This window comes from Pinus tabuliformis, chromosome 4_1 (genome assembly GCF_031772625.1).
Source record: "Pinus tabuliformis cultivar Carrire ecotype Pingquan chromosome 4_1, CPIR1, whole genome shotgun sequence".
NCBI lineage: Eukaryota > Viridiplantae > Streptophyta > Pinopsida > Pinales > Pinaceae > Pinus > Pinus tabuliformis.
This window is the reverse complement of record NC_142303.1, coordinates 714,833,633-714,858,850: the sequence shown is the minus strand read 5'-3', so window position 1 is coordinate 714,858,850 and position 25,218 is coordinate 714,833,633. Positions and strand designations below refer to the sequence as shown.

The window sequence follows — 25,218 nt, the reverse complement described above, 5'->3', positions numbered from 1 at the left end:
AGCTCCACTCAAGCCCACGCAGTTACCGTGAAGGAGCAACGCAGATGTAGCGGAGGCCAGCCAGTTTTGCTGTCGGACGAGCCGAAATCTATCAGGTGAAGTGAGCTAAAACTCACTAAGGTTTTCTGCCATTGTATTTATCTGTCCCTAGTTTGTCGGGAGGACAACCCGCATTTGTATTCAGAACTACTACTTAATAATAGAAAACCCCCAGAGTTGTTGCACCGGTTTTCTCACACTGGGTTTTCCCGGGATGTTTAGTTAAAAATAACTGTGTCCTTTGAGTGATTGTCTCATTTATTTTTCAGTACTTGATCTGTATGTTGGTGTAGGTTGCAGTGTATTTTCATTTAATATTTTCCGAATATTTCTAAAAATAACTTGTTAAAATGAAGAACGCAAGTAGGTAATGCAAATCAATTTACTGCAGTAGGATTTATGACTTGTTAGATTCAGAAATTTTCACATGGTATCAGAGGAATTGCAGATCAAGGAGGACCGAAGCCATCGGCGAACCGACAGAGGAAATATGTGTTGAAGATAGTTGTCCCGAAAGACAGCGCAATTTCTGGCCAAGAGAGAAGAGGATGGGTGACGAAGTCACCCAGGGAGGCTCACGCAAAGCTTGCGTTAGCCTAATTGGGTGACATTGTTGCTGCAGAGGGCAAAGCAGTGATTACTAGGCCAGCGCAGAGACTGTTGAGTCTCGTTTTTCTGGTTGTCGTGGCTAGAGGTGTTGATTATTCAGATCATAATAATCTTCATCATCTCCTCCAGCAAAAAATGCTATCAACAAAACAACAAAAATGGATCAAAATAAACAATGCCTTCGACATCGATATATTACATAAAAAAGGGTAAGATAATGTAGTTGTTGATGCTTTGTCGAGGAAAGACGAAGAAGCATCATTACTTGGAGTTTCAGTTGTTGTTCCCGATTGGCTTAATGAGATTCAAAGTGAATATGATAAAGAACCTGAAACAAGTGCTATAATTAATAACCTTCCTCGAAATTCAAAATTTGAATGGAAAAACGATATTCTATGGTACAAGGGAAGAATTTATCTGGGCTCAAATTCCAGAAGGGAAAGATAAAATTCTTGTAGTAGTAGATAGACTCACAAAGTATGCACACTTCATAGGAATGAAGAAATCAGATTCAGCAAAAGAAATCAGATTCTCCTTGTCCTACCAAGTTGGTTGGGGCAAGGGTGTTTGGGACATTTTGACGTCTAGTATGATATGCAGCTCAAGAGTGCAGAGATGCATATGGGGTAAGTGAGGCAGTACCCCCAAATTTTAGGGAAATTCAAAAGAGATGAGTGGACATCAAGTGCCTTGCATAGGGGTCATGTCCATCAATTCATTTCATGCAAGTTCAACATTGTGCAATGTATATACCAGCCTAGATCCATCTTACCTTTGAATCTACCAAGCACCAAGAGGCAACAAAACTCTTTTCACTCTAAAAGATGTTTGTACCTCAAGATTTGATCCCTCTCGGCGAACGGTAGATCCAAAGTTAAGTTGGATCTTGGCTGGTCTTTTGAATTTTCCCTTTTAAATAGTCCCCCCCCTGTTAAATAAGCTATATTCCACATGAAGACCATGGGGTCAATATGTCATTTTTATTTTATTGTATGATTACTTTTATTTTTACTTTTACTATTTTTGCCTACGTAGTAGGAAAAGACAGAACATCACAACATCTCTTCCATACTGGGCTGGAGCGCGTATCTCGACACAATTAAACAGTAACAATAAAAAAGTACTAAAATCATAAATGATATAACATAATTCAGATTAGGATTTAGTACTGAAATACATTGATTCATAAACCATAAATGAAACAGAAATTAAAAAAATGTCCATATATTGATTTGACTTCATCATTCTAGAATCTAATTAGTACAAAGAAAATAGTAAATGCTGAAGTCTGAAATAGTAAATTAAAATTACTCAACTCAAAAACAGTAAAGAGTAACAAGTCAAACATTCGGTTTATGGTCATCAGTATCCAGATTCAAGACTCAAAATTTAAAACTGAAAATTAACAATGAACAATAAGCATTGAAAATAACTTGAGCATCAAGGAGAGAGAGTGAGATATGGTGATTTTATATATTCTTTTTTTTTTATTATTATTTCATTTTTACTCCTTTATAGGCAATAATTTGGGGTGGATGCCCAAAAGCAACTATTTTCTGAGGGGAACACGCAGAAGCAGCCATTTCTTGGGGGGCGCCCAGAATCATCCCTTTTCTGTGTGGATGCCCAAAACTTGCCCTGTTGGGGAAACACATCCCGCACACTAAGGAAATGTTTTTCCCTGCATTTCCCCACATTTTCCCAAACAAGGGACAAGGCGAAATGTTCCCCCGGGCATTCCCCCTCTGCCATGAGCATGAAAAATGTGGGGGGCGCATCCCCATGGCACACTGAAGTACTTTAGTTTAGTAAATATGTTAAAAGAAAGATGTTGTATAACCTCTTTCCCTCTTCACATGTGCAAATGTAAGAGGAGCTATTCTATTTTAAATAAACAAATATTTGAAGATTCTCTTTTCCAACTGTACAGTTCCCTCTCTTATTTTTAGTTTACTTTTCTGATAACAGGACAGTGTAAATTCCAGCTTCGAATGCAAGAACTTCACAGAGGGCAACTGTGTGGCAAGTTGTGAACTGTAAAGCAATGTGCCATGGGGACACATCCCCCAGGGTCGGGTGCGTGCACCCCTCGCACCCCACGCACCCGGCACGGCGGGGGCACCTAGGGAAATGTTTCCCCATGTGCACCTTTTGGGGAGACGTGGGCAGACGCAGGGGGGGACGTTTCCCTAATGTGGGGGACGCAACTCTCCAAAAGCGGAACGCCTAGGAGTCCCCCCTCAAAATGGGCTATGCGTCCCCCCCTTAAATTTGCTTATAACAATGATTTATGACAGGGGAAACCTAGTATTTGATCATATTGCCCTACTAATGCTATGCAATTCACGGTAATGTTAAATTGTTAAAGTAAAAGGATGAAAATGAAAGATAAAGGATGTTTGAGAGTGGTTCCGGCCTCATTGGATTTCATATGCAGAAAGTAGAATTTTAGATCTCACTCAAAATCCAATAGACTTAACAGTTTTTCAGGAATTCATGATTCGATGGATTGCAATGTTTCCATTGCATTTTGTCACGTACAAAGGTATGGAACTAGTATTTAATCAAGAGCACCAAGCCCTCTGTGTACTTTAGAGTGACTTTTAAACTCATCAGTCCACTGTTTTTGAGTTTTAGTTATATCAATTTACTAGATCTCAGTATCTATTATAGTTTATTTTGCTTAGTATTACTTAGATTCTAGAATGATGAATGATGAATTTTAATTTTAAATCAATTTAGAATCTACAATGATGAATGATGAATTTTAATTTTAAATCAATTTAGAATCTAGAATGATGAATGATAAATTTAATTTTTAAATCAATGTAGATTCTAGAATGGTGAATAATGAATGATGAATATGGATCAGAGTATTCCATTATTGAATCTCGTGGTCTATGGATGAATCATGTATATATTAGTAAGGATGATGAATATGGATCAATGTATTTCTTTACTTAATTCAATTATGTATGTATCATTGTATTTATGCTTTCATTATTGTATATGAATTTGAAATATATATATATATATATATATATACCCCGACGCAGTGTGGAAAAATTCAGGAAAAAATTGGAATTAAATCCCCAAAATGCGTTTTTTTTGGCTAGCCGATTAAATTGGCTGATTTTTTGCTGATTTTTTCCCAGTTGAAAAAGTCGGGATTAAATCGGGACTTTTTCCAAAAAATCATGAATGAGGTAGTTTCTTTAACGATTTTTTAATTTATTTTTTTTAAATCGGGATTTTATTGAAAATGTCGGGATTTTTTAAAAAAAGAACATTTTTGTAGTTTCTAAATTTTGCCGACTTTTTCAAAAACTCCCGACTTTAACGACTTTTTCAACTTTGGACCCTTGCCAATTTAATCCCTACTTCGTCTTTTTCCACATTGCCCCAACGTCTCCCCTCCCCCCTAAATTTCCCTAAAATTTGAGGGTACTCCCACACGTCCCCATTGTGCGTCTCCCTGCACCCGGGTCTCCCCGTCCCGGAGTCTTGGTGGAACATTGCTGTAAAGTGTTGGCCATCATCACTAAAAAATGATATTTATGTTATATATGCTTTGATGTAATTTCCTTCAGATAAATTAAAATTTCAATCACTACTTAATTGTACAAATTTTTAATTAATCAATCAAGTAATTTCAAACAAGATACAAAAATAATTGTGGGTAACTTATAAAACCCAATCTCCATTATCAAAGAAAGACATTACCTTTTGATATCACAAAACCATCAGATTCAAGGTTAACACCATGGCCTGGTAATGCAAGGAGCAGTGATTGATTTGTCTCAAGCTGCTCCATAAAAGCAGACCAGACAAGGTCTCCGTGCCCCTCTAACAAAGCTGCAAGACATTCCATTGCTGAATCCCACAAAAGTCCAAACCGATTATGAAGAATACCAATCAGGCCATGCAATAAGAGTGTCTTGTATGAGTCTGGGATCTTTCCTGAACAGAGGTCCATCTGGATCTTAGAGATAATGACAGTTATTTGTCTGCTAGTACCCAGGGACAATGAGGATGCTTCAATTGAAAACAGCTGCTGTATAACCTGTGGTTCCAAAGAAAATGATAAGTCTGAAACTTACTCTCTTCAGCGTTACCTGTTACCCTAAAATCATAAATAAATAAATAATTGAAACAAGATAACAACACATACCTTGCTGTAAGAATTGGAAAGATCATCACAGGATATCCCCCCTTCAACTTTCCTTTTCTTTTCTGGTCGTTCCATACTCTTGGCTTCAGGGATTGGAAAAGGTTCATAGTGGCTCAGAATTCTCAAGGTTGAAAGCCTTAGCTTTTTGTCTGACATTCCCAAGTTAGGGGAAAATAATATCAGAGCATCCAGGGCTTTATCGATCTTAAGTTCTGTATGGTATTCTTTATCACCGTTATTGAGTACTTCTGTTGACTCCCTGAATTCAAAAATAAGTCAATAAATGTTATAGTAGTTTAAGAAAAATTCAAAACCTTGATTCCTCAGATTCAACCAGGAAAGGAATCACTAAATGGGAAATTGACAGAGAAGCTATTTGAATAAAGATGAATGACAACATTAAGCTCAAGGACTTCTGTTGACTTGCTGAATTCAAAAATAAGTTAATAAATGTTACAGTAGTTATAAGAAAACTTTAAAACCTTGATTCCTCAGATTCAACCAGGAAAGGAATCACTAGATGAGAAATTGACAGAGAAGCTATCTAAATAAAGATAAATGATAACATTATGCTCACCCAAATATCGTGTCCAAAAAGTCAGATACTGCACATAACACATGAGATGATAGCTTAAAATGTCTTGCAAAGCTTAGGTAGTCATTGAGATGCTGTGACAAATGCACGCCTTTAGTAGCTTAGAGTGAGATGTCAATGCAGCTCCAATCATGCATTCCCACATTTTCCTGGAATGATCTTTAATTTCATCTACAAGCCAAAAAGAGCCATGCACACTACCCCCCAGTTAGAATATTCATTTACAAATAAATCTTCCAAAGACAACACAACTCCAAGAACAAAAAGACAGAATAATCAGGAAAATTACAAAATAAGACAGAAAAGTGTAGTATTACCCGTTTCTGTTATCAAAGCCTCACTTATAGCCAGTAAATAATCCCACACAATTGATGATTTTTCTTCGGAAGAAAAAATGTATGGATAACACTTCATTGCTTCCCAGACCAAAGCTGGTTGTGATGCTAAGTTATTTACCGGGGATAGATTTCGTTCATGAAACTTTCCACTCTTTATTTTTATTGTTGCATTCTCAATTATTTGCAAAACAAATGAACAAATATTTGATGTGTCTCCTCCCAGGTTATGAAGGAACAAGGGATTTCTTTCTAGCTTCTCAAAATAGCTTATCAATAAAGAAAGGACATCCCCAGGAGACTCTTCAATGAAATTGTCCAAGGCACTGGAAAAAAGCAGATTGACAAAATATTCTTTCAATAACCTTATCCTCAAGAAACTTCAAAATAAGATATGGTCACTAGTAGAAAATTTGCTGCCAAGGACTTTCAGAAGAAGATCTACTAGAACTGGAATAAAATAAAGTACCTTACAATATAAGGACTGAAAGGATATATTACACACACGTCCTGATCAATTAAGCCTCTGATGAGGGTAAATAAGCTGCAAATATAATACCATGATTTGAAATTCAGAACAATGCAATTGAGATATGAATATGCAGAAGCCGGTCTAGAACAAAATTATAAGACAAATACTATCCTTACAAGATAATTATGCATACCTATCATTTTTTCTCTGAAACAATAAAGCCCACTGTGAAGCAACATTGGATATAGCCAGTGGACCAATACTTGCACTACCAACCCGTGCATGATTATGCGCAAGACCAAGTAAGAGCCGATGTGTTTCAGACATAAGCAATGGTATTGAATCCTCCCAAAGAATCCTTGTCCACAAGGGGCTCATCAACAACTTGACTAGTTGCTCCGCAAGTATAAACAATGGCTTATAGTCTTGATCATGTTCAAGTTTTCAATTTCAAATATTATGTATCAGAAGTAGAAACAATCCCTTGAAGGCAGTACAAAAAATAATTGACTCCATTTTCTAGTCAATAGAAGAAGAATTTGCAAAATCAATAGTAAGGATTAGAAGTGGACCCAACTGATACACATCATATTTTGCAAAAGAGCAAGCAAATAAAGTACGTTTGAAAAATATTATGAGTGTCACAGCAAAAGGGTAGGCAGCATTGTAATCTTACCAATAACTTTGTTTCCATTTTGAAATTCAAGTACAACATTAAGTAATGACAAGAGACGGCCAAGCTGCACAAAGTCTTCTCTCCTTTGGCTTTCTCCAATAACTGTTACTGCAAGTTTAGTAGGCATATCATTCTCATTTTCCATACATGTATCTAATGGGGCTTTAATTGTCATCGAGTGATGCATGATAGGCTCAGTTGTTGCATCAGCTATACCTTCCAAATTCATGTCAGGAAGCAAGCAAGACATTTCTTCAAGCAAACAATCCCAAAGCAATCCCAATTCTTCACGTTTAAGTTCCTTGCATAGTCGTTGAACAGTCCGCATTACCACCTCAACAATTGCATCATCTCCTGCAACATGCATACAAAGATGTTGAAGCTCCACCAAAAAACATCAGTATGACTCAATCTTATGAAAATACATTCACAAAAGAATGTGCATTTAAATATGTGGAGGTGCACCCAAGTATGATTGTTAGAGATCTGCTCTTTTACAGAAGCGCGACCCTCTCACGCATTTCCATTGTTAGTGAAGTCTAAAACATATCTTTAATTTAAGCAATACAGAACAGATCACATTCAGAATTTCTGAGTTTACCAGATATTTCTTTGCAGCCAGCAGGCAGTTTACAGTACTATGTTAACATCAGGTTAACCAGGTGTTTAAATGTAACTAGTGTCGGTCTTCATAATTGTATATGTGTCATGAATTCATGTAATAATTGTTGTATTTGTAAAAGGAAAATTATTTATTATAAAATGGCTTTCTTGCCCATTTATTGTGTGCTCTAGGGTCTTGTACAAAGTCAAATAGCAAAAGACATGATGTAATAGCCCTTGTGTTGCTCAAAAATCAAAGAAAGAAAAATATTATTGTAAAATGATGAGTTTAGAAGCCCACCAAAAGGTAAGTCGGCCTAAAAGAGGCCTAATCCGCCCTCAAGAAGCATATATAAAGGAGAGCCTGTCCTCATTTGAATGACACACTCAGAAGCAAAATTTCTGAGTGAAGCGAGAAAAAGATTTCTGATCCAAGCAAGAAAGGGAGTTCTGACCCAAGTGAGGAAGAAGGAGCAAAATTTTTAGGAGGGCAACGAAGGAGAAAAAGGAAGAGAATCTCTGTTTCTATCAGTGCACACGTGTGACTTTACTGGAGGAAACTAGGGTTTCCTCAGATCTGTTTTGCAAAAATTCTGAGACTAAGAGGGGTTTCTTGCAATGAAAGAAATAATAACAGGACTTCCAGAATTGGGGGTGAGATGTGACATCACGGAAGAAGACGTCATGAAGTTGTTTGTGGTACCTCAATAAATGTTTTATCATCTCTAGCAAAGTTACTACTAGAAATATAATAGCATGGTTCAACACTTACCATAGGATTCAAAAAAATCGATTCATATCATTATGCACATGGGAGATAAATTAACCTATCATAATGTATAATGCTAAGAACAAAAAACACAAGAATCTAACTATCAATCCTATTCCAAAAGAGCATACCGTGACACTTATTGGTAGAGATAGAGTAAGTAGATCTATCCAACAAAAGGTGAAGGACTTGCTCTGCTCTCGAATGAAATTTTGATGCTGGACCCTTCAGAATGTGCCACAGTAAAGCACTACAGCCTGTTGTTTTCTCCTCTGAAGGCTCCATGACAATTTCTCCCATTATTTTTCGTATACCTGCTCATTTAGATAGACAATATCAGATATAAAAAAATATGGTTTATCAAGAAAAGATTGTAATACTAATAAACATCGAAAAGACTCGTACGAATAACTAACAAATATATTTATTTAATATTCGGAAACATCAAAAATACTCATACAAATAACTAGCCAGAATATGCATATTGAAAACGAATTAGTAATACACAGGCATTACCTCAAAAGCTTGGACAAGAAAAGCCAAATATCAAAGACTAATATAACGACTGTGATGATAACAAACAAATACTGGCAAACTCAACCCAGTCAGAAAATTGTCACTATACCTTACAACTTCTGGACTGATTAACTTAACAGCAAAACTTTAATCATCACTGTTCTACAAGGATAGTCCACATGTCTATACTAACAACTTTTGAGATTATTGGCAAAAGAACTCTTTGGATGCTTGTATTTCATTAATATATTAAAAACACTTCTCTTCTCCAGGCAATACTCATGCAGTCTGCATATAAATCTAAGTTGCAGGAAAGGCCTAGTTTGGCCACATCCCAGTTCCCACAATGCCTGCAAACACTGAAACGGGTAAAAAATGCCTTGGAAACGCCACTGTCTGTAGCATACACCATTTCCAAATTTGGAAATGTCATATGGTGCAGCCGATAGTGTTTCCAAGGCATTTCGGCCATTTCCAGTGATGTCTTGGGCACTTTTTTGGAGGTTTCTGAGCCCAACTAGGTGCCTGAGAGATAAGAATGACTCATTGGAAAACATCTCCCTGTTCATGCAAATGACCTTTCAAGTCAAATTAGAGACAGGAAATTGAGATTTAATAAGTTTGTCACCTTGAATATAAAAAGATTTAACAATACCATTAATTGTTTCAGGATGTTTGAGAGTGGTTCAAATCTCACTGAACTTTATATGGAGAAAGTAAAATTTCATATTCCATTCAGAATTCAGCAAACTTGACAATTTTAAGGATCAGCAAGACTCAATTGGATTCTATCATGTATGAGGGTACGGGATTGGGGATTGGCATTAGCCAATACCACGAGGCTATAGGATTTTGCATTATGCAATTATCTAAGAGAGCAAATACATACACATGTCTCCTTCTAAAAAGTCATTTATGTGTATCATTCTTAATTTCTAGCTTATTTTACTGCAACATAATGTGTTATTTAAAAAACTAATATCCATATTTTTTGTATTTTTATATACTACGCTTCCCCCATGCACCTTGTTTTTGTTGGCTGGAGGGGAAGATGGTGCACATTTCCAGGTGTTCCTGTCTCAGAAACTTGTACAGGTTTTCATGTTTTATGCGACTTAAATATAAGCTAATGTTCCAGATTGAATTGCACTTTATCTATACTTGAACACAGTACCAAACAGTCAACATTGCTAACAAAATACCCACTTCGGCAAAGAAAGCACTCTGTTTGAAAATGGCATACCTGTCATGATTCATCCTAAAGGATAACCAGATTAATATAGCAAATTATCAAACAACATACCTTTTATAAGCTGCTTAACAGATGCATTTCGGAGCAAAAATGACACAGCCTCAGCCATAAACTCTTGCACATATTCTCGATGGTAGTACCGCAGCTGCTTTGTTATCCTTTAGATTGGGTAAAAACAAAGTTCAAATCAGTGCCAATAGCAGGACAAGATCAAGCATTTTACAGATTTTACAGATTTTGATGCAAAATCTTACGCCTATTCTAGCATTCAAAAGTAACTGTAATGTTGTAGATAGCCAGAGAAAACCAAATATCCTAGTGCATTTCAGCTGAGAAAGGCTCAACAGACAAAAAAACAGAAACTTGCATTCAGAAAAAACATAAACTCAAATTATCTGCTGTATGATTAATCCTCTGCACATGAAAAACCAAATAGAATGTGTTTCTAAATAGGTTGAAGTTAGAATAAGTTGCAATCATGTCAGCGAATATATTGCCAAGACCGAATATCCTAGTGCATTTCAGCTGAGAAAGGCTCAACAGACAAACAAACAGAAACTTGCATTCAGAAAAAACATAAACTCAAATTATCTGCTGTATGATTAATCCTCTGCACATGAAAAACCAAATAGAATGTGTTTCTAAATAGGTTGAAGTTAGAATAAGTTGCAATCATGTCAGCGAATATTTTGCCAAGATCCAGAAACAAACTTATCAGCAATATGGGAAAACTTTAAAAAGAATACAAAATAGTCATTATTTTCTGCTGTTTAAACATCTAAAGCAACCCCTCCCCCTGCCTACACATCTCTTTCATGAACAAAGGTAACAATCACCAACCCATTTGTTCTCCATCCGCTAATTTCCATCTTTAAAATGACAGAAAAATCCCCCAAAATGATCTTCTGCATCAACCAATACTATCCATCATCTCATGATATTTTGCCGATATATCACAAGATTTTCTAAATATCATGATATATTCAAAATTTCAAAACTATTAGGATATATTAAGCTGATAATATTGCCACATTGGAAATCTTCCAGTATCAGTGATACTAAATATCGTGATATATTCAAAATTTGAAAACAATAACAATACATTGACATGATAAAATCACCACCTTCAAATCTCACAATATCAGCAATATTATTGCAAAATTTGCAACATCAATTCAATCCCTTGTCATAACCTGCTCATATCCTAAGTCACATGACATTGGGACCCCAAGAGACGGATACAGGTATCCAACCTAGGACATGTCGACCCCTGAAACGTGGCATGGGAACAAGTTATATATATAGTCAATGTTAATAGAATAGGACACTAGCTAGAAAATTGTCTGGTCTAACCAATTCTGGGGCCAGTATCATCCAGTTCAGGGTTTCAAACTGGATATGGCTGATTCTGAAAGATGTATTATAGTGACTAGGGACCACTAAAAGTCAAATTGAAAATAATAATTAATTAGTAAAAGTAAAACCATGTAACCTAACCAGAGCGCCGTGTTACCACACAATCTAGCAGGCCCTAAGAAGGGAAACCCTATGGGACAAGGATGCTAGACCAAGTGATAACAATAGGACAATGACCCACAGTCAATGTCCCCTGCTCTTTACAAACTTTCACTGATGGGAGGAGTCTCGGTGGTAAGGGAATCACTTAGCGCAGGTAGATCAATGATTAGGTGTGATGTGATTCCAAAATGCCCATTCAAAGCAGAGACACAACAATGTCTCAATGCTTCAAAGCAGCTAAAACGCTCTCCAAGAAAGGCCTTGAGATAAGGAGTTCAAGACTTAGGGTTTTGAGATATGCAATGATAATAGGCACTCCTAAGAACAAGACTCTAGCTGATGAGGTAGGACCTTTCAAAGAAGCTCTATGAGATGTTTTAATATCTCTAAGAGGCTCTTTGCTCCTTTTGAGAGACCTAGGAAATACTTGCGCTAGACCTAGGGTTTTATGAATAATCGTGAGAAGAAATACTTCCAAGGTACTCACTAGGTCAACGCAAGGGAGGAGAAAGGGCTTCTTATGATTTATTCCAGTGAATACTAAGTTCACACAACCCTCAAAGAAGTCCCAAGGTGAGAGAGAAAGACCTAGGTTTTCCCTCTTGGAGTAACACCTAGGGCAAGAGATTTTATGGATGAAACTTGAGTGGATGCCCAACAATGTTATCAGAACCGAACCGGTCATCAAACCGGAAAACCTTGTGGACCGGGAACTGGTCAGAACCGGAAAACAACAAAAAGTATTATAAAAAAAAAAGGTTTACCAAAAACACATAAAATATTCATATTTTAAAGAAAAAACAAATATATTCATGTGCATCCATATGAATCCAAACCATTTATACACAAATATGCAGAAGTTCTCATTTATATAGCAAGTAATAGTGCATATAACCAAAATAGCACTCACTGCAAAACATCATTGAACCAAAAATGATACAAACATCAAGAAGCAAGCTCTAAAAGCCCTTTATAGTCCAAAATAACATGATAGATCATAGTATTATACTACAGCCTACAATACTACAAGCTACAGCTACATCAAATCATCAATCATCATCAGAATCATCCTCTGATTCCTGATCATCCTTCTCATCCTCATTTGAAGAATAAGTAGCATCCAAGTGTGCAATAGGATTATGGCTTGACTCCCATAGCCCTAAAGCTGCTACTGGTGCTTCTGATATATCTGCCTCTGCATCCTGTGGAGGTGGGTTCAAGTCCAACCAAGAAAGGTCTTCATTGTCAAATATTGGTGCTTGACTCTCCACAACCCATTCTGATGTTGGATCAAAGTCACCCAAGGCAATGTTGCTTGATTCAGGGATTTTATTCAGCGGTTGGTTGCACCTCAACCTAAGGTTGTACTGAACAAAAACCATGTCATTCAACCGCTTTTGCTCCAAAAGGTTCCTCTTCTTAGTGTGTATACGCTCAAACACACTCCAATTCCGCTTTAGGGCAAGCCTAGAGTAGCGTTAAAAACAAGTTCATACAACCCTCAAAGAAGTCCCATAGTGAGAGAGAAAGACATAGGTTTTCCCACTTGGAGTAACACCTAGGGCAAGAAATTTTACGAATGAAACTTGAGTGGATGCCCACCAATTTTATCAGAACTGAACCGGTCATTGAACTGGAAAACCTTGTGGACTGGGAACCAGTCGAAACCGGATCGAAACCAGAACCAAAGAAGAAGAAAAAAACGGTTTACCAACAACACATAAAATATTCATATTCTGAAGAAAAAACAGATATATTCATGTGCATCCATATGAATCCAAACCAATAATAGACAAATATGTAGAAGTTATCATTTATATAGCAAGTAATAGTGCATATAACCAAAATCAATGTTGCACACATCGCGATCGGGATTTAATCGGCGCCGGGAAAAAATCGGAAAAATCGTTAAAATCGGGAAAAAATCGGGAAAAAATCGAAAAAAATCGTTTGGCACAAAAATATTCATTTTTTTTCATTTTTTTTCAATTTTTTTAATATCTAAACCATCTACAACATAAAATAAATACATTGACACATAAATATGATAAAAAAACTAATATATAAGATGTTCAATATCATTTCTAGCGCTAAAATCACACATAACATTGAATCATGTCCTGAATAGTAAGTCCTGAGTCCCAAGTCCAACTCAGCCTCAAAATATCAACAAAAAATATGATAATGTATCTCATCATGTCATAATGTCATATACAATAAAATGAAAGTCTAATCCTATTGATTTCCTCTGCCCCTCTTGCGAGAATATGGCACAGCTTTCTCTTTCCCTCTAGATGTAGAAGCTGGTGCCTGTGGTGGTGGAAATGGCAGTGGAGTCTGACGTGCTCTAGAAGCTGAAGAACTAGTAGTAGCAGCTACAAGAGGCTGAGGTGGACGGAGACCACGTCCTCTACTGGTGGTAGTGGTAGCCCGGGTAGCCCGGGTAGGCGGTGTCACCTCCTCCTCCTGCTCCTCCAACTCCTCCTCCTCCTGCTCCTGCTCCTCCTCCTCCTCCTCCTCCTCCTCCTCCTCCTCCCCCTCCTCCTCCCCCTCATCCTGCACTAACCAATCCTCAGTGGGATCCATGAGAGGCCTCTCGGTCTCAACCCTCCATTCAGCAGTGGTGTCAATCCCATCCAATGAGATGGCTTCCGTATCAGGTGTCTTCTCTAGTTGTTTCACCCACAATCGAAGATTGTAGTAGACATAGACCATGTCATTAAGTCTATGGGACTCCAACCTGTACAAAGTTCATGAAATAATAAATTAATAATTAATATTATAAAAAAAATATTGTTTAAAACTTTAATGAATTCAAAAATTTATTTGGAAATTTGCAATATTTTAAATGTTTAAGTGTTAACCTATTGCGCTTCTTGTTGTGTATTTTTTCAAATACACTCCAATTGCGCTCACATCCCGAGGAGCTGCATGTTTGGCTGAGGATGCGCACGGCAAGATTTTGCAAAAGGGGTACTCTGCCACCATACATCTTCCACCATGCGTCTACAACAAAATTACAAAGAAAATTTTAAATAAACATAAGAAAAAAATGGAATTTGAAGAAACAATGAAATTTGAAACAAAGTTACAAAGTACATACTACAAACTAAAAAATACCTGGGATTTTAACCGTCCTATCATTGATAGCCATCTCAAAGCCAAATGTGCCACCTGACAACTTATATTGCTCAATTTGTCTAGAGACCTCCATACGTTCTTCTGGAGTTTTCACCATCTTCTGGACACAGGTTAATAATCCTTCCACGACCTCAACATCAAAATTAAACCCACATGCATAAGAAAATGCAGGGTTCAGGAAAAGGCCAGCAGCATGAATGGGACGATGGAGTGTGTTGTTCCATCGCTCATCAATGACCTTCCATAGAAGGAGTTGTCTCTGGAACCCATCATCTCCCTTGTCATCATAGTAGGACCGAATGGCTTCTTTGGCCCTATCCATGGCTTCATACAAATAGCCCATTGCGGGCTTCTCACCATCTACCAACCGAAGAACCTTTACCAAAGGTTCTGTGACAGCGCACACCTCCTGCACTCCCGCCCAGAAGTCTTCTTGGTATGAAACAAGTCTGCAGACGGCCTCTCCTTCTGGTTTGCGGCTCATTGGCGAAGAACGCCACTCCTCTGAAACAAACATTCTCTTCAAATCCCACATAGAATTCAAGAGGGATTGAAGAGATATGAAACTCGTCGCAAACCGTGTAATGGCGGGGCGCACCAACTCTTTGTTGTTGGTGCATTTTCTCATCAAGCTAAGCACAGATGTGTGATTGTAAATAAATTTTGTGATGGTTTTTGATGAGTCAACAGCCTCTTTGACAAAGGGAATTTTCCCTATGTCCTCTAACATCAAATCAATACAATGGGCAGCACAAGGTGTCCAAAATAAAGTAGGATGCCTGTCCATAAGCAATCTACCAGCAGCAACATAATTTGCAGCGTTGTCCGTTATGACTTGGACAACATTTTCTGCACCCACCTCCAAAATAAACACATCCAGCAAATCACATAAATTTTTTGCATCTTTGATTTGATGAGTTGCATCAACAGATTTGATAAACATAGTCCCCAAGGGACAACTAACCAAGAAGTTTATAAGGGTTCTCCCCTTTTGGTCAGTCCAACCATCTGACATAACAGTGCATCCTGTTTGTGCCCATGATGCCCTAAAATCCTCCAATCTTTGGGTGCAGTCACGCTTTTCATCTTGAAGAAGCCGGCCTCTGAAATCATGAAGAGAAGGGAGTTTGTACCCCGGGCCAACACTGGCAACAGCATCAAGAGTAGGTTGGAAAAATGGATTATTCCTTATAATGCTGAAAGGAATATCACTCCAGAGGAGAAATTTTGTCATCAACTTGTCAGCTTTTTCTTTTTCAGTTCTTTTCATCATTGAACCGATAGTTGGTTGTGAACCAGGTGTGGTTCGAGGAACAAAATATGATGATGCAGCAAACGGATTGACTGACGCTGCAGTAGAACCTGTGCCACTTGGCCCACTTCCTTCAACTGACCTTCTTAGTTGCCTTTTGAGTTCTTCTTTGGCGTCTCTAGTGTGCTCTAATTCTCCCAATGCTCTCATGGCTTTTTGGATAATTTCAGCATTTGTCTTTAGACAGGGCCCCACATCACGTCCAGGGATTTGTGCAAGGTGGAACTTCAACCTGTACACCCCCCCGAATATTTCCTTTCCACACAACTTGCAAATCAAGTTTTGTCTATCATTCGGAGTTTTAGGGTCACCATATTCCCAGAAAGGATCCAATTTCCTTGGCATGTTTGTTTTTGAATTTTGAATTTGCAAACCTATGGAAAAATAAGGATTAGGAAATAGGAATTTAGGATTACATAAATGATAATAGTAAATAGTAAATACAAATTACAATTTAGCATTTGCAAAATTACAAGCTAATTATTTCCAAAATCCCAATTTCTAAACCCAAAAAACAATGAAAAATAAAAAAAAATAAACAATGTTTAAAGAAAATGAGAAAATAAAAAACAAAAATTGGTTCTCATAGTCATAACAAATAACCCATCCCAAATCAATGAAAAATTTCCAAAAATTCTTTAAAAACAATGAAAAACAAAGTTTTTAGAGAACCAAAACAAAAAAAAATTAATCTACATACCTGGTTTATGGACAAATTCGCGATCTTGGCTTGGATTCCTCCTAAAATCGGCTCCCACAAGCGACGGCAACCCTCTCCCTCCCTTCTTCTCCTTCTCCTCCTTCTCCTCCGCGGCGGACTGCTGAATGAATAAAATAAAAATCGAATTTCCATATAAAACGCCCGCTGCCCCCGTGCCCGGCGATTTTTTCCTTAAAAATCGCGATTTTTTTGAAAAAATCGCGATTTTTTCGATAAAAATCGTTAAAAAAAATTTCCGCCGATTTTTTGGATAAAAATCGCGATTCGAATCGTCATTTTGAAAAAATCGCGATTTTCCGATTTTATCGCGATTAAATCGCGATGTGTGCAACACTGACCAAAATAGCACTTAGTGCAAAACATTGTTGAACCAAAAATGATACAAACATCAAGAAGCAGGCTCTAAAAGGCCTTGATAGTCCCAAATAACATGATACATCATAGTATCATACTACAGCCTACAATACTACAAGCTACAGCTACATCAAATCAATAATCAAATCATCATCTGATTCCTGATCATCCTCATTTGAAGAATAAGTAGCATCCAAGTGTGCAATGGGATTATGGCTTGACTCCCCTAGCCCTGAAGCTGCTACTGGTGCTTCTGATATATCTTCCTTTGCATCCTGTGGAGGTGGGTCCAATTCCAACCAAGAAAGTGCTTCATTGTCAAATATTGGTGCTTGACTCTCCACAATCCATTCTGATGTTGGATCAAAGTCACCCAAGACAATGTTGCTTGATTCAGGGGTTTTATTCAACAATTGGTTGCGCCTCAACCTAAGGTTGTACTTAACAAAACCATGTCATTCAACCGCTTTTGCTCCAAATAGTTCCTCTTCTTAGTGTGTATACGCTCAAACACACTCCAATTCCGCTTTAGGGCAAGGCTAGAGTAGCGTTAGAAACTAGGAAAAATAATAAAAATAAAATAAATAAAAAATGTTTTTTTATGCATAAGTCGCATATCCGCAAGCCTTGCGGACTGGAGGAACCGGCCTCCAAACCGGCCTTTTCCGGTTCGGAGCGCTGATTCAGACTCGTTTTGCCCCCAAACCGGTCGGACTGGTTGGCTTTGCCAGAACTAGTTAAGTTCTGATAACATTGATGCCCACCAAACTTGGAGCATAGGTAGCCTAGACCCAAAGCTTGATGTTTGGGCCCTAAAATTACCGAAAAATCACATCCCTAAAATTTTGTTTCAAGCCTTAGATTTCAGCCCTACCTTTAGGGGACCGAAGTTTAGGAGGAGCAAATATGGAGAAAAAGAAATTTGATCACCAAAATCCTTGGACTAGTGCCCAGTCCATAAAACGTCTTCCAAGGAGGCTCGAAATCAATGCCCTAGGTACCAACTTCAAACATTTACCCTCTTCAAGACATAATGGAGTTTCATGAAGAATCAAAGGCATTCATTGACTAGGAACATTCATTACATGCCTTGCATTGGATAATATATGCAATACTCTACTAGAAAAGCTTTCCAAACTTTATTTTCAACAATTAGGGCATAATTTGCATATTCTAGAGCAACAATTCCATACATTAAACATTTTCAAAGAAAAATTTCATCAACATTGCGTACTTACATGCAAGATATCCATCCATCATTTAAGAAGAAGCTCCAAAGAAGAAATGTGAATCACCTTCCACACATCAAAATGCATCAAAAGAGTCTCCAATAGCTCCAAAGAAAAAGTGACTTATTTTCAAGAGAAAGAATCCAAGTGATGATGATGATTTCTCACAATTGGGGGTGAGTTCTATTTATATGATCCTCACTTAGTCGAATTAGCCTAATTAGCCCCCAAAACATTTAAAATAATGGGCAAGAAACAAGCCTTGATTACAAGACGACCAAGTAGCTTTCACAAATTATAAATTAACCATCCAAATGCTAGCCGAAATTGATGACATCATGACGATGTATGGTCGTTACAAGGCCACGTGGATTCCTCATTGTTGATTTTTGGGTAGCATCGAACGTGCTCTAGCTCCGAAATTTTGTGATAGGGCTAGAACACATGAGAACTCCAAGACCCAAAAATCGTTTGGAGAAATTCCACCCGGATTATATTTTATTAAAATAATTAATATTTTTTATAGGGTTCCCTAGTCTAAACTTAGGAAAATTAAAATATTAATGGGTATTAATGAAAATATGGGTGAGAAGCTTCTAAGAGACAAGGATCAAGTCTAATTTAATCTTAGTCGTTGATTAGAGATTAGATCACGGATGTTGATATCTCAACAGGAAAAGTATAAAGGAAGAATTGAGAGTCATTTGGAGACACACCACGCAAATACTCAGTAAGGGGAGGGTATCAGCATCCGTCAGAGACTAAGGAGGAGGGGACACAGTGCATCAAAGGGACAGCGCACAGGGAAAGCTCAGAGAGGCAGTGCAGCAAGGGACGTAGACCTTACGAAATCCTCATGCAAAGATGACACAGTGGAGGCTGGAGGGTCTCTTGGGCGTCAGAATTTCTCCAAAGGGTGGAGGAAAATTATCTCAGGTGTTTTCTCATAGGTTTCTCTATGTTCTACAAATCATTCCTTGTAAAGAGATTGCTGATGAAGAATAATAAATAAATCCTCACCTGTTGCACCGGTTTTCCCGTATTGAGCTTTTCCGGGGACTATTGTCCAAAAATAACTGTGTTGATGTGATTGATTCTTGTGCTTGTATTTCATTGTTCTTTTCTCTATGCTATTATGTGACAACTGCAGTAGAATTTACTTTGATGTTTACTGAAGGGTTTTGTAAATAACTTGTCATGGAAAATAAGTAGGAGAAATAAATCAGTTACTGCGATAGAATTTCGTGTTAGAAATTTTCACATGGTAGCAAAGCAGAGATTGGGCAACGGGATTAGAGAATCTGCAATGAGTCGTGAACATGATGTTGGAGCAACAACACAAAAGGACTCACGCAATTCTCCCGAGAAAGAGGAAAGCACGAAGAATATAATGGATCACGACAATTTTGTGTTAGCTTCCAAACTGGAAGAAGAAGTCACTTTCTTTGCAAGTTTTTCTTCCACTAAGGTTTGGTATATTAATAGTGGCACTTCTGCACACATGACGGGAATACGAGAATGTTTCTCAAGCTATCAAGAAGAACAGATGAACATCCAGATCACCATGGGAAATAAGTCAAAATGTACCCCCGTAGGAAGAGGCACTATAGTTTTTCAAACAGAAGCAGGGGATCGGCTTCGAGCTACCAATGTGTTGCATGTGCCTGGATTGGGGATGAACTTACTCTCTCTATCTCAGTTATAGAACAAGGCTATGATGTTTAATTCGTTGGGAAGAAAGCATATGTCAAACATCCGAGTTGGAAGAAGGCCTAAATTGGAGTCAGAAGTAACAGACTGTATAAGTTACAGCTAGAATCTCCAATGGCAATGTAGGCAACAGTGGTGAAAAAGATTTGAATGAATTATGAAACAGAAGGATGGGGTTAGCTAAGAAATTGAATCAGTGGTCTGATGAGCAGTCAGGAGGCAGCAAGTACGGAGCAGAGAGGCGGGATCAGCCATTGGAGATCAGTGCCGAGGCGGGAGAGGCAGGCGCAGATGCAGTAGAAGATTGCGCAATCACTTGCTAGGCCTGTGTGAGTGACGCAGAGAGGTCCAGCGTTGACGCAGAGGGTTTGAAAGCCACGCAGAGGTCAATCGGGTTGACACTAGGATTGGAAAAAGAACTGGAGAATTATTTCTCTTTGTGGGTAAGCCAGTTTGGCACCGTGTTGTACAGAAGAATTGTTGAATAATAAAATCCTCTCTTGCTGCACCGGTTTTCCCACATTGGGTTTTTCCAGGGACTGTTGTCCAAAATATCTGGGTCAATGTGTTAATGCTTGTGCATATGTTTGTTTCTGTATTACGGTGTGATATCTGCAACAGTGTTTATTTTAATGTTTATTAAAGTAATTTCATAAATAACTTATTATGGAATAAGTAGGAAAAATAAATCAGTTGTTGCAGTGATAGAATTTTCACATGGTATCAGAGCAAGTAATCAGAGACAGAAAAAGAAAATCAGTTATGGGTCGAGAGCACGATGCAGAGGCATATAGATAGTGGAGCTTCGTGGCATATGATGGGATTCAGGATTCCAATATGATGTACTGCATGTATCAAGATCCGGGATGAACTTACTTTCTGTGTCGCAACTACAAGGCAACGGCTATGACGTCTACTTCATCAAGGAGAAGGTATACGTCTAACACCCGAGCTGGAAAAAGAAAGTGCAAATCAAGATCAAAAGTAATCGATTGTATAGATTGCAACTAGAATCACCAATGGCACTAATAGGCAGTCATGGAGACAGGGACTTGAACGAACTATGGCACAGAAGAATGGGTCACTTGCACCATGGAGCTTTGAGAATTCTCAGGAGCATTGTAACAGGAGTTCCGGATCTAAGTACGGAACGAGATGATGTATGCATAGGATGTGTTCTAGGAAAGTATGCCAAGGCAGCATTTCCTAGGAACAAACACAGGGCCAAGAGTGTACTAGGATTGATACACTCTGATATCTGCGGACCTATGTCCATCAAAGCTCTCAATGGTGTCGAGTATTTCCTTACCTTCATTGATGACCACTCAAGGAAAACTTGGATTTATTTTCTGAAAACCAAGGATGAGGTTTTTTGTCGATTCAAGGAGTTCAAGGCTCTAGTGGAGAATCTGATTGGGAAGAAAATAAAAGTTTTGCACTCAGATAATGGTGGAGAATATGTCGATAAGGACTTCACTGATTTTTGCGCTAAGGAGGGCATCAAAAGAGAGTGGACAACTCCATATATTCCGAAGCAAAATGGGGTAGTAGAAAGAAAGAACAGGACAATTGTAGAAGCAGCTACGGCCATGATGTATGATCAAGACATGCCAAAATTCCTGTGGGCAGAAGCATGCAATACAATAGTCTATGTTGAGAACAGGACTCCTCATTGGGCAATGGGCAAGATTACTCCAGAGAAAGTCTTCACAAGGAAGACACCTGAAGTTAGTCATTTCAAGATATTTGGGAGTCTAGCATATTGCCGCATACCCGAAGAAAAGAGGAAGAAGCTAGATCAGACTACGGAAAAGGGATATCTGGTAAGATATAGCGAGAACGCCAAGGCATACAGAATCTATCTTCCAGGGAGCAGGAAGGTAGTAGTACGACAAGATGTAAAGTTCATGGAGTACAGGGCTTTTAGAAGATCTCGCAAGATGCCTTCCGAGGAGCAGTCGAAAGAAGAGTCGTTAGTTAAGCCTTTTCAACCAACAGAATTCTTCCTCAGGACAGGAAGATTCTCAGGATGAGGAGGAGGAGCGAACAGAAGCACCTGCTGGCAGAGGAAGAATTTGCAGGGAACTTCATTAGATTCTGCGAGATGTAGAGGACTTCATGGGTGCGCCAAGAAACAATAAGAGGGAGCGAAAACAGCCAAATAGATATCATGCATTAGTAGCTCAGGATGGAGACCCTGCCAGTTACAAGGAGGCAGCTCAACATTAGGTTTGGCTAGATGCGATGGTGGAGGAATACAACTCCATAATGGTAAATGATGTCTGGGAGGTGGTGCCAAGACCTCAAGACAGATCAGTGGTAGGTTCAAGATGGATCTAGAAGATCAAATACGCCGCAGACGGTAGTGTTGAGAAATACAAGGACAAGTTTGTGGCTAAGGGGTATGCTCAAAAGGAAGGGATTGACTATGAGGAGACCTTCGCCCCGGTAGCCAGGTATACATCTATTAGGACCATGATATCTCTTGCAGCCCAGATGGGATGGGAGATCCATCAGATGGATGTCAAAATGGCATTTCTAAACGGGGTAATAGAAGAGGAGGTATACATTGAACAACCAGAGGGCTTTGAAACTCATGAGAAGAAGTCTCATGTATGCAGATTGAAGAAAGCCTTGTATGGGCTGAAACAGGCACCGAGAGCATGGTATGGTCGAATAGATGGCTACTTGCAGAAGATGGGGTTTGTCAAGAGTGACGCGGATCCGAATCTCTACTATCTGGTTGTAGAGAACGAGTCGCTAATCTTAGTATTGTATGTGGATGATCTCTTTCTGACAGGATCATCCAGACTCATTGGGGACTGCAAGAAGAATCTAGCCATAGAATTCGATATGAAGGATTTGGGATGAATGCACTACTTCCTAGGGTTGGAAGTTTGGCAGCAGAAGGGAGAAATCTTCCTTGGGCAAGGGAGGTATGCTACAAAAATCCTAAAAAGATTCGGGTTGGAGAACTGTAGACCTATGGCTATGAGAATGATCACCAACTAGAAGAATATTAATGGATTTGAGACTTCTGCAATCTGCATTATGTGTTGTTATATCTTCCGGATCCATCGCATTTTGTTAATTTATGCATCGACGTTTCGAACCATCCTCTGTGGTTCATCATCAGGATTTAGATTTGTGAAGAAGTCAGAGACAGATGAATAAATAAATAAAGGTTAAGGTGGGTAGTAAAAGGAGCCGACAAGTTTTTATGAAGGTGAGGTTTTTTTTCTTTTAATTAATTTATAATTAATTTAATTTAAATTTAAATTTACTTTTAAATTTAATTATGATCTTAGTTTTAATTTAATATGTTTTTATTTAATTTAATTTGGATTTAATATAATTTTCTGATAACTTAATTTAATTTAATTTAACTTAATTTATTTAATTTTGATTTAAATAAAAATTTTATTGTGATTTAATACAGTTTATATTTATTTGCTTTTAATCCAATTTAATTATGATGTAATGTAATGTATATTTATTTAATTTAATATAATTCACTAATAATAATATTTATTTATTTTTATTTATTTATTTTATTTTTTTGAAGATTTAATTTATTTTAATTTTTAATTTATTTTAATTATCATTTTATTTCAATTTAATTTATTTTAACTATAATTTATTTTAATTATAATTTTATTTTAATTTTTAATTTGTTTTAATTATAATTTTATTATAATAATATTTTATTTATAATTTGTTTTAATTATAATTTATTTTAATTATAATTTTATTTTAATTATTAATTTATTTTGATTATAATTTTATTTTAATTATAGTTTTATTTATTTTTTTATTTTTTTTTAACATGGACAGATTTAATTTATTTTAATTATAATTTTATTTTAATTTATAATTTATTTTAAATATAATATAATATGTTTTAATTTTTAATTTAATTTAATTCCAATTATATCTATATATACAAATACATAAATGTATATAAAAATTTTATTTTGAAATAGATTAAATTAAATTAAATTAATTAATTGATTAATTAATTAATTTTAATTATTATCATTTATTTATTTATTTTTATTTTTTTTATTGTTTTTTATTATTATTATTTTTTAATTAATTAAATTATGTTTTAATTTGGTTTTGATTTAGTTTTAATGTAATTAAATTATGAAGATGAGCGAGGTTAATTTAACTAAAGATTATTAATGATCAGGATTTGTTTGGGATGTGGTGGACCCTCCTGTTAGCGTGGGAACCCAGTTACCACTTATTTTCCAACCGTCATCACGATTAAGGTTATTGGGGTGTTTTCTTATTTTTGTTTGGGATGTGGTGGACCCTCCTGTTAGCGTGGGAACCCAGTTATCACTTATTTTCCAACCGTCATCACGATTAAGGTTATTGGGGTGTTTTCTTATTTCGATAGCTTCTCTAAATTTTCTGTGATAGTAATGCTCTATTTTGGCCACAACATAAGAGTTTTCGATGCAAATGTGATGATTGGTTTTACTAGAGTGATCAGCCAAAGCCGAGGTTTTGGTGCGGTTATGGTTGATGTCAGCAGCATGTTCTTGAATCCTTGTTAATATGGATCGGCCGGTTTCACCAATGTATGTTTTGCCACATGAACAAGGGACCAAATAGACCCCTTTGTGGTGTTTAGGGTCGATAGGGTCTTTTACGGATTTAAGACATCTGTTAATTGTTTTCATAGGTTTGAAAGTGGTTTTTATGTTGTTCTTCCTTAAGATGTGTGAAGGGAAGGTGAATTGTAGGGAAGGTGAACTGTACCAGCATAATCATTCTTGTGTTGTTTGTTTATGGGATTCTCAACTTTCTTGAAAACCTTAATACCTTGGTGTCTTTTGTATCCATTCTTTTCGAAAACATCCAAGAGGTGGTTCTTTTCCTGCTCAAAATTATCATGATCTGAAATACGGATTGCCCTTGTGGCTAGAGTGTTTAGCACCCCAAGTTTCTGAGCCGGATGATGGTGAGAGTTAGCATGCAGGTAATGTTCAGTGTGTGTTTTCTTACGATAGACCTAGTGAGATATTGTGCCATCCTGGTTTCTTTTGATAAGGATATCAAGAAAGGGAAGACAACCATTTTCTTCCACTTCCATCGTAAACTTGATGTAATTTGATTGGTTGTTAAGGTGTTCTAGGAATTTGTTTAAATTTTCTTTTCCATGAGGCCAAATGACATAAGTGTCAT

General features: G+C 37.3%; 2 protein-coding genes across 2 annotated transcripts in view; both read right to left on the bottom strand.

The window, feature by feature from the left end:
- The window catches only part of LOC149178128 (uncharacterized), a 104,178-nt gene that overhangs the window by 65,079 nt on the left and 13,881 nt on the right, over positions 1-25,218 (bottom strand). The window contains 10 exon segments of the mRNA XM_089420276.1: positions 4,372-4,711; positions 4,820-5,078; positions 5,397-5,502; positions 5,505-5,585; positions 5,732-6,075; positions 6,219-6,293; positions 6,415-6,646; positions 6,898-7,251; positions 8,401-8,583; positions 10,089-10,195. Of these exon segments, the coding sequence (XP_089276402.1) occupies positions 4,372-4,711; positions 4,820-5,078; positions 5,397-5,502; positions 5,505-5,585; positions 5,732-6,075; positions 6,219-6,293; positions 6,415-6,646; positions 6,898-7,251; positions 8,401-8,583; positions 10,089-10,195 (2,081 nt within the window).
- Positions 13,601-15,546, bottom strand: LOC149178129 (uncharacterized). The gene is made up of 3 exons (XM_089420275.1): positions 14,676-15,546; positions 14,420-14,561; positions 13,601-14,295 (listed from the first exon to the last, which is right to left on the bottom strand). Exons 1-3 carry the CDS (start codon positions 15,481-15,483, stop codon positions 13,791-13,793), a joined length of 1,455 nt encoding a protein of 484 aa, XP_089276401.1. The 5' UTR covers positions 15,484-15,546; the 3' UTR covers positions 13,601-13,790.

Coding starts and splice junctions, on each gene's coding strand:
- LOC149178129 (XM_089420275.1), bottom strand. CDS start 15,483: ATGGACAGGCATCCTACTTTATTTTGGACACCTTGTGCTGCCCATTGT. Junction 14,562..14,675: donor TAGGACGGTTAAAATCCCAG/GTATTTTTTAGT, acceptor ATTTTGTTGTAG/ACGCATGGTGGAAGATGTAT. Junction 14,296..14,419: donor CACAACAAGAAGCGCAATAG/GTTAACACTTAA, acceptor AACTTTGTACAG/GTTGGAGTCCCATAGACTTA.